The sequence below is a fragment of the Triticum urartu genome, chromosome 5A (assembly GCF_056163025.1).
Source record: "Triticum urartu cultivar PI428250 chromosome 5A, HENAU_Tu73, whole genome shotgun sequence".
NCBI lineage: Eukaryota > Viridiplantae > Streptophyta > Magnoliopsida > Poales > Poaceae > Triticum > Triticum urartu.
The window spans coordinates 44,427,979-44,437,966 of NC_141877.1; the positions used below are offsets into that span (position 1 = coordinate 44,427,979).

A 9,988-nucleotide genomic window follows, 5' to 3' on the forward strand; every position below is an offset into this window, starting at 1 on the left:
AATTTTTTATATAAACTTGGTCAAAGTTGGATGAGATTGACTTCAGAAAAACCTAATATGCAGAGTAAAAAGGACTGGAGAAAGTATATGATACTTGCACCGGAAGGTGTCAAATATTGCACTCACGGTCACGTATTAGCTCGCACGTTCAATGTGCCACCGAACTTGTGTTAAAAAACAAGTGTTGACACCGAGCTTGAAAATCGTGCAGCTTGGTCACTGAGCTTGGCAAAACGACACGACAAATATCGCTACTACATGACGTACGAGTGCAAAAACCCTAGGAAGCTTCGTCTCTGCGTTTCGTTCATTATTTTTTGACCGACGTGATCGCCGGCCGTCTTTTTTTCTGGCCGTCGTCCCGTTGACCTCGAGACCAAGTGGACAGGACAACTCACTCCGCGCGCCGTGCCGCCTACTGAAATTGGTGATCGCCATCTATATGTACACTTCCGTACCACGGCCGTGCAGAGGCACAGCTGCAATAACACTCGTCAATCTCGAGCGCCGGCGAACGAGCTGTGCCCGTCGATGTCGGTCGCCGGTCGTAGCCTGCCCGCCGTCTTCAAGCGCCTCCTCCAGCTCAGTGCCAACTCTGCTGCATTACCTGTTGCCGCACAACCTCTGACGTCGTCTCGGCCGCCTCCGGTCAATCCGCACGCAAAGTTCGCCCGTCGCGGCGGGTGGGATGCAGCGCTCCTCGACCCGCTCGACGCCGGCCTCCGCGCGGAGATACTCAGGCACGGCGACCTCGCGCAGGCCACCTACGACGCCTTCGACGGCCGCCACTGGTCCAAGAACTGTGGCACCTGCCTCCATGGCCTCCGTCGCATGCTCCCTGCGCTTGGGCTCGCCGGCCACGGGTACGTCGCCACTGCGTTCATCTACTCGACCTGCGACGTCGATATCCCCCGGTGGCTCATGGCGCGGCTCCACGCGGACGCCTGGGACGACCACGCCAACTGGGCCGGGTACGTCGCGGTCGGCGGCGCGGAGGAGGCCAGCCGGGTCGGGCACCGGGACGTCGTCGTCGTGTGGCGCGGCACGATGTCGGCAGAGGAGTGGTTCATGGACCTGAGGACGGGCCTCGTGCCGTTCGACGCCGCCGACGGCGACGGCGCCATGGTGGCCGAGGGGTTCCACACCTTGTACACGTCCAGCAACGCCGGGACCAAGTACGGCGCGCGCAGCGCCCGTGACCAGGTCGCCGACGAGCTCAATCGGCTTGTGGACTACTTCGGGAAGCGCGGCGAGAAGGTCCACGTCACCTTCACGGGGCACAGCCTCGGCGGCGCGCTGGCCCTGCTCTCCGCCAGGGACGCCGCGGCGGCGCACCCGGGCGTCCCCGTCCGCGCCGTCACCTTCTCCGCGCCGCGCGTCGGCAACAGGGCCTTCTGCGACGGGCTCTCGTCGCGCAACGTCAGCGTCCTGCGCGTCGTCGTCAACACCGACCTCGTGCCGACCGTCCCCCGGACAGCGCTCGAGGCCTCCGTCTCCGGAGTGCTGGGCGGCCTGTGGGCGCTGGTTGGACTCCGGCAGGCGTTCGAGTACGTGCACGTCGGCCACGAGCTCGCGTTGAACGTCTCCAAGTCGCCGCACCTCAAGGGCTCTCACGACCCGGTGGGGTCTCACAACCTGGAGCTGTGCTTGCACCTGCTGGACGGCCACGAGAGCGCCGCCGGCGAGTTCCGGCGGGAGGACGGTGCGCCGCGGCGTGACGTGGCGCTGGTGAACAAGCGTTCGGCGATGCTGAGCGACACGGAGGGCATTCCGGAGAAGTGGAGCCAGATGGCGAACAAGGGGCTCGAGCGCGACGGCTCCGGCCGGTGGGTGCTGCCGGCGCGGGAGCGCGACGACATGCCGGCGAACGACGTGCTGCCGCTGTCGGAGCTGGACTAACGCGTCGGATGATCTGCCTGTGTGTGCTACTACTCTTAAGTGTCAATTTGCTTAGTGTGATGATGTATTGATGTGTTAGTAATTACTAGTTTGTTCGTAAACTGTACATTTGCAAGCTTCTTAATTAGGGTAAAACAATTATTTTACTCTAAAAAAACTAAAATTGCAACCGTGAATCCAGTGTTTTGATCATAATCAGAAAAACTGCAATTTAACTCCCAACACCAATTTGTTCACCATGTCATATTGGCCCAGTTTTTTTGGTTGATTCTCCTATAATCTTGAGAACCCAGTTCTTTTGGTCGATTCTCAAGATTCTGGGAGAATCGTCCAAAAGAATTGGGTCATTATCTTTTATGGAGAGATGCCACTAGCAAAACATCCTGGCCCATTATTACTTTCAATCTTGATTTTTCAAAAAAAAAAACTTTCAATCTCGATCAACTTTCTTTTAATTTCAGTTACAATCTGAATTTTAGTTTCTTTTGTTGCAATCACTAAAACATCATATCATCCTAGTGCAAAGTAGGGAGATAATATGGGTAAGACCTGTTCAAGGGGTTGTAAGTCCTGCCTTTCTCAACAACTTGGCAATGAACAAGATCCTTGAGGATGTTGTCCTAAGCAACCTCTTAAACAGTGTCTGTATCAGGCTCTATCATGAACAAGGAAAAGTACCAGCAAGTAAAGACAAAGGCATACGATAAACAACAAGCATTGCAACTCAAGCATGGATGATGCATTGCATTTTAAAAGGTTTGAGGTGATCCAAAACTAAGCTAGACATTTTTAAATGGAGGTAGAAATCCAAAGTACGGAAGGATCCAAAGTGAAACTCCATGTGCATGTTAAGATTATAGTTGACTTACTCCTGGTCAGTGGGTTAAAGTTGTTTAAACATGCATGCGAATGTCATATTCAGATTCTTCACATTTTTCTGATGAAAATGCATATATTATTTACATGAATTGGAGTTAGGATGAAAATGTTATGCTTTATGCAAATTTAAAGGGTTTTTATGCAAAATAGTTAGTGCACAAAATGTAAAGTGCTCAAATAAGGGAGGTTGTTATGACGACAATTGGCATATTTTCACTTAGAATTAGGTGTCTTCCAATCAATTTTCAAAATATCCTTCTTTTTGAGAAACTGGGTGAAACAATAATCCTAGAACTACAGACCCTAACGGACATTTTACGAATCCTCTACACTAGTTATCCCACACGTAGAATCCGTAAAAACTTTTCATGGCTCTAGCATAACTCCTGGTGAAATCAAGCAAAAGGGGCGCGCACGGGGTAAAATTCAGAAAATCTCACATCTATTATTTAGAAATAAGGAATAAAAGTGATGAAAAATCTACTCATCATCTGACCCAAAAGTTTCGGGCTATCTATATAACAGTGAGACATCAGTGAATTTGAGGACCCTCTCTCATATATTTTGGTTATGTTTGTGGGAGCACTTTTGTGTGTGTATGTGCAGTTAATTCCCACAATACGTTAAAGGTGCACCCCCTCTTAGTAGTGTAGCTAGTTAAGGGCATATATGCTCTTTCACAGTCTTTGCACGTCGCGACTTTACCTCGTGCCTCGTGACAGACGGCGAATGCCTTCTCCTCCTTTGCATATGCGGCGTGATGATTGGCACACGACTCTGAGTGGGTCTGTGAGGATTGAAGAGCAGAGAGCACCCCTCCCACTTCTTTGCTTTGGCAGCCACACAGGCGACACACGCCTCCTTTCCCTTGGTGGCAGCGACCTCCTCTGCATGGTAGCAACATGGACGCCATCTAATGGGGAGGGCAGGATGTTGTGTCGGTTGTTGTGGGAGATGCCGGTGGAGGTACGGCCAATTGAGCTTGCATGACGGAGATGAGGAGGATATGACGATGGGATGAGTGTGACGGCGACGCAGATATGTGTTTTTGTTGGGAGAAATGAGTGGTTTAGGGTTTTGGAGGGAGGGGGCGTGGACAGGCTTTAATAGCCGGGTTAGACTCCTTGGACAACGTGCTGGGTGGACAGGCATCAATGCGGGTAGCCGGAGGAGTGAGTCAGGTAGGGTTCTTGGTGGGACTAGTATGTTGGCGTTTGATGTGAAGTATGCCTAAACTCCCCTAGAGCTCCCCATTTGAGATTGGATTTCAGACGTTTAGCCCAGTCCAACCACCGCGTTGGAGGCCTAAAAGTATCCAGACCGATTAGATATATGGGGACTTATTTTCTAATCCCTATATGAGAAAAAATGCCAAATGAAGACCGAGCTTCATGAAGGCCTTAATTTGAAAAGTTTAAAATTCAAACTTTTTCGTCTCAAAAATTACACATATACCTAGATACATCACGAACATATGCACAAATTTTCAGGCCAAAATACATTAAGAGCTACACAAAAAAGACAATCTGAGGCCTTTTAGCATTGTACTGTTAATCCTTAAAGTCTATAATTTTGTTTTCTTTTTACATCTTGCAATTCAAGGTATTTCATCCTGAAATTTTTCATAAATACACATTGCATCCTTGTATAGTTGTGTATTTATTTAAAAAAATTGAAACAAAAAAAAATTTAAAATTTAAAATTTTCAAAATAAAAGCCTCCATCAAGCTTATTTTGTACTCCCTTGGTCTAAGGCCTTGTACAATGCAAGATGCTTAAGAGAGATGTTTAGAGAAATAAAGCAATTTTTTTGTCAAGCATCGATGCTTATTTATACAGGATAGAGGCTTAATCAACCAATTAGTGCGTGAGGGCCCACCTGTCAGCTTTCCCGGCTTACTTCAACAGTCCACGCGCTCCTCGCACCGCAAGTTCTCCCATAACTCCGTCGGCCGCGAGACGCCGCCGCAGTCTTCGGCTGCTGGCGCCTCCAAGGTGTAGGCCGAGCGGCTCTCCCGCTGTGGTGATGGTGGCGAGGCAGGGTCGCGATCTGCGGGCGACACGGGGGCGACGCTGGGCCGGTGGATGCGCGGGTGCCTCCTCCCGCAGGGGGTGACTCTGGGCCGATGGCCTCGCCGCCGGCTAGCTGCACCGCCGCACCATCCGGAAAGAGCGGAAGACCGCGGAGGCCGCCGGCAGCGCGCAGGCAGGTACTCGTATAATCAGTTAATAAACCGTCCGATCCATTTTTGTTTTCGGTTCGGCATTGACCAATCGAGGTCAAATGCGGACAATGTACGCAGGAGTCGCTGGCGACGGCGAAGATGGTTGATCTCGCCGGAAACGGAGGGGGAGATGGAGGCCAAGGGCCCAAGGCGGAGGGGATGAGGACGGCAGGTCGTCACACGCCATGGCTCCTATGTTTGACTGACACCAGAAGAAGAGGAGAGGAGAAAACAAATGTCGCCATCAGTTGATCAGAAATTCAGAATGCTGCTGCCCATTAAGTGGACACGAGAGCGGATGGGAGGAGAGGACCCAACAGAGGATAGATAGGGCGGGCTCCCCCCTCCACACAAGCCAAAACGATCCCTGGCGCCTCATTTTTCATTCCCATTAGCACGCACCGAACCACAGGTTTCAGACAAGGGATATACCGCCGCCATCCTGGACAGGCAAACAAAGCCCTCTCCTCTTGTTTGCGCATCGTATTTTCAGTAGCACAAGCTCAGGGAGAGGGGAGAGAGATGGCGGCGGCAAGCGTCTCCCTGAAGAGCAGCCTCTTCCTGTCTTCCCCTCTTTCCGACTTTGGCGGCGCGGCCATCTCCATCTCAGCCCAGGTGATCAAAAGAACACACAAGCTTTCTTTGGTTCGAGGATAAGATGATCAAACTAAAAATGGTTGTGGGTTTTCTCTTTGGCAGAATAGGAGAAGGTCATGGCAGCCAAGGGGGGCGAGAATGCAGGTGGCAGCAGCTGCAGACTCCAAGAACATTCTCATCATGGGAGGCACCAGGTTCATCGGTCTCTTCCTGTCCAGGAAACTTGTCCAGGAGGGACACCAGGTCAGTCTGGACATACATTTCTGATCCAAAGAATGGCTCCTTGGGCTAATTATTTTATTACGACCCTTAATGTTTTGAGAGTTTACATGAAGTAAAAAAGATGAATTTTGTCAGGTGACATTGTTCACCAGAGGAAAGGCACCCATAACCCAGCAGTTGCCAGGTGAATCAGATGCAGAGTATGCAGAGTTCTCTTCCAAGGTATGGCGTTTCCTCCTATCCTGTCCTTGTGTCACTTGTTCAGCCTTATTTGCATAACAATCGTGATATTTAGGATGCCTTTTGCGTGTAGGTGCTGCATTTGAAAGGTGATAGGAAAGACTTTGATTTCGTGAAAACCAGCCTTGCTGCTAAGGGCTTCAATGTCGTCTATGATATTAATGGTAAACCGGACAGCTCAATATACACTTTTTTATTAACACAGCAGCGCCGTATTTCATTGATTAATCACGGAAGTTAAATTATACGGAGTAGTTACAAGCATGTAAGGATCAGCAGTCTAGAAAAAACTAAGGAGATTCAAGGGTGCTGCCAGTCTATCTTTCGGAACTCAGAGCTTCGCAGTGTAGGGGTCTGCGATGGAGAAATTGGATCGACAATCTGTTATCCTTGGCGAGCACTGAAACTTGGTTAAGGGATACTTCTCGGAGTACATCATTCATAGGAGGAACCATCGGCACGGATATCCCCTCCCGCCTCTCCTTTTCATGCTCTGCTTGCCGGTTTAATCTTGCTTGGTCTGAAGGCATCCTTGTTCCCTTTGGTTCGCGGATTGTTAAGCATAGAACTTTGCTCTATGCTGATGATGCTGTGATTTTTATCCGCCCTGATATTGAAGATGTCAGCGTGGTCAACAGTCTCCTAGATCCCTTTAGCCGGGCAACTGGTCCTTCAACCATCATCGCCAAGAGCAGCATTTTGCTCATTAGATGCGACCACATTGACCTGAATGCTATCAGGCTACAACATACTAAATAGATAGATCTTTCGGGTACCACACTAATGTTTGTTCATAACTACCAACCAGGTGCAAATAAGCCTGTCAATTACACGAAAATGCCAAACGGAGACCGAGCTCCATGAAGGCCTTTATTTGAAAACTTCAAAATTCAAAATTTTCAGATTCAAAAAATTCTGAAAATAAATATGCATATATCTAGATACAAATTGTACATGTGTGCAAATTTTCAGGTCGAAATACATTAAAATGTGAGCTACACAAAAAAGACAAATCTGGGGCTTTTTAGCATACGTACTGTTCATCTTTAAAGTCCATAATTTTGTCATTTTTATGCAGCCCGTAATTCAAGGTATTTCATCTTGAATTTTTTTTCACACATACACTTTACATCCTTGCATACATGTGTATTTTTTTTCAGAATTTTTTGAAACTGGAATTTATGAATTTTGAATTTTTCAAACTAAAGGGTTTCATGGAGCTCGGTCTCCAAAATGCCCTACTCTGTCAATTAGTACTATAGCACTGGAAGATTGCTTCTGAAATGCAAAATGGCACTTCCCCAACTGAAACTATCATCTGATATCTCCCAAATGTTGTAACTCTTCTGTGTCATGGTATTTCAGGGCGCGAGGCCACTGAAGTATCCCCCATACTAGAAGCGTTGCCGAACCTGGAACAGTAAGCTGGTTACTTGATCGGATGCAAAACAAGAGAGTGAATTGCGAAAAACCACCATATTTGGGGCTTCATCTACGGAAAACCACCAGGTCACTAATTTTTTGCAAAAATCACCGCGGATTCGGTAAACATTTTGCAAATCGCACTGATCAGGTGATTTGGCTCATTTGATCACTTTCTGACAAATGGGACCAGATTGTAAGGAGCTGACTTGGCATAACATTTACACACACACCCTTAGATCTAAAAAGAAAAAGCAATCAGCCCCTCTTTTGCACAACTGCCAGAGAGAGGAGAGGAGGAGGCGTTCCCGGCGAGGCCGACCTCGTCGGTGCAGACGGCCGCGCAGTGGAGGAGATCCCTGCGGAGAGCTCCTCGACGGTGCCGGCGGGGTCGGGCCCATGCGCCGCCGCGCGGTTGGAGCCGGGCGGTTGCTCGGCCATGGCCTCGCGCTCATGTGCTGCTGTCCACGCCACGCACAGGCAGCGGAGGAGCTCACCATCGTTGGTCGCTGCTTGGTCCGGTGATGCGTCCGAGCTGCACGCCGCCGCGCAGCTGCTGCTGCTTGTGCTCGTGCTGTGCTCCGCTTCTTGCTCTGGTGTTCTGCGCTGCCGCCGCTGCTTGCTCCGGGGCTGCGCGCCACCGGCCGGGGAAAGAGAGGAGGGAGGAAGGAGAAAGGGAGGCGTGGGTGCATCGCCGTGCGGCTTGGGGCCACCGTGCTTGCTACCGAGGAGAGGAGCGGGGCCGGGGTCGTAGCAGCTTGGGGCCGGCCCGCGCGGGGCAGGGGCTGGGGTCGTAGCTGCTTGGCGCCGGTCGGCGCGAGGGGTGAGGCCGCGGTCGTAGCGGCTTGGGGCCAGCCGGCACGGTGGGGTGGGGGGGTGGGGGGGTGTCGCCGAAGTGGCGCGGGGGTTTGGCAGCTCGGGGCCTCTCCCGATCCAGACAGGATCGAGGCAGGGGGCGGAGGAGGGCCTGATTGTTTTTTGTTTTTACAATTCAGGGGTGTGTCTGTCAAAACTTTGCCTAGTCAGCTCCTTACAATCTGGTCCCACTTGTCAGAAAGTGATCAAATGAGCCAAATCACCTGAATAGTGCGATTTGCAAAATGTTTACCGAATCCGTGGTGATTTTTGCAAAAAATTAATGACCTGATGGTTTTCCGCAGATGAAGCCCCAAATGTGATGGTTTTTCGCAATTCACTCAAAACAAGACGTTTTGCAAATTTTAGTGCCCTGAACTATCTAGCATTCTGGTACTATTTTCAGGTTTATCTATTGCTCATCGGCAGGAGTCTACCTTAAATCAGACCTGCTCCCACACTTTGAGGTATTTCCATACCACTCACATGAATGTCAACATAAAGGCGCCACCATAACTGACTTGTGGCGAGCGTATGTATACCCATCCGGCAGACCGACGCCGTGGACCCGAAAAGCCGGCACAAGGGAAAGCTGGAGACGGAGAGCCTGCTGGAGACGAGCGGCGTGAACTGGACGTCCATCAGGCCGGTCTACATCTACGGCCCTCTCAACTACAACCCCGTGGAGGAGTGGTTCTTCCACCGGCTCAAGGCTGGTCGCCCGATCCCCATCCCTAACGCCGGGAACCAGATCACCCAGCTCGGCCACGTCAAGGTCGGTGCATTGACATGCTGTGAATCGCTATTGTGCTTGATGTTTTAGAAGCCATCCTCTGTATCTTGTGCTGGTTTGCAACAGGATTTGGCGACGGCCTTCATCAAGGTCCTCGGCAACCCCAAGGCGAGCAAGCAGGTGTACAACATCTCTGGCAGCAAGTACGTCACCTTCGACGGGCTAGCACGGGCATGCGCAAAGGTCATCAATGACAAACCGCTCCTCATTTGCAAACTACTACTCCATATCTGGGCAATTAATTAGTTTCTAACTATTCGCAAAAAAAAATCTAACTATACTTTTTCTTTTGCTTGGTGTTTGGTATGCAATGCAGGCTGGAGGGTTCCCTGAGCCGGAGATCATCCACTACAACCCCAAAGACTTCGATTTCGGCAAGAAGAAGGCCTTCCCCTTCAGAGACCAGGTATTTCTTCTGCATCCTGCTCTGAAAAAGTACAACTATTGTAGTGTTGCTGACTGACACTGCACGATGCAACGATGGCAGCATTTCTTCGCGTCGGTGGAGAAGGCCAGCAAGGACCTCGGGGTTACACCGGAGTACGACCTCCTCGACGGCTTGACGGACTCCTACAACCTCGACTTCGGGCGCGGGACCTTCAGGAAGGAGGCCGACTTCACCACGGACGACATGATCCTTGGCAAGAAGCTCGTGAGCGTGTGAGCCGATCTGAGGCGTGCATGGACGGACACATGGCTCATAGCAGCGCAAAGCGTGTGGCGACTGTGCCTGTGCGGGTGCATATGTAGCACAGGGAAGACGATCTCAGTTTTGGGATATAAGGTTCACTCATCTGATGAAATGTACTGCTGACACCTAATTCTCTCCTCGTGCCATTTGGTTTATTTCGGTTCA

At 50.5% G+C, this 9,988-nt stretch overlaps 2 protein-coding genes across 2 annotated transcripts; both read left to right on the top strand.

Moving 5' to 3' along the window:
• The first annotated feature begins 531 nt into the window (after positions 1–531).
• LOC147967881 (phospholipase A1-Igamma1, chloroplastic-like) lies at positions 532–2,000 on the top strand. Its single transcript, XM_087522578.1, has one exon. The coding sequence runs from the start codon at positions 532–534 to the stop codon at positions 1,897–1,899; it is 1,368 nt and encodes a 455-aa protein (XP_087378704.1). The 3' UTR covers positions 1,900–2,000.
• A 3,319-nt stretch (positions 2,001–5,319) lies between these two features.
• Positions 5,320–9,988, top strand: CRB (chloroplast RNA binding protein). Its single transcript, XM_048672236.2, has 10 exons — positions 5,320–5,618; positions 5,703–5,843; positions 5,958–6,044; positions 6,136–6,226; positions 7,428–7,482; positions 8,746–8,806; positions 8,893–9,114; positions 9,199–9,315; positions 9,449–9,538; positions 9,620–9,988. The coding sequence occupies exons 1-10, from the start codon at positions 5,526–5,528 to the stop codon at positions 9,794–9,796; spliced, it is 1,134 nt and encodes a 377-aa protein (XP_048528193.1). The 5' UTR covers positions 5,320–5,525; the 3' UTR covers positions 9,797–9,988.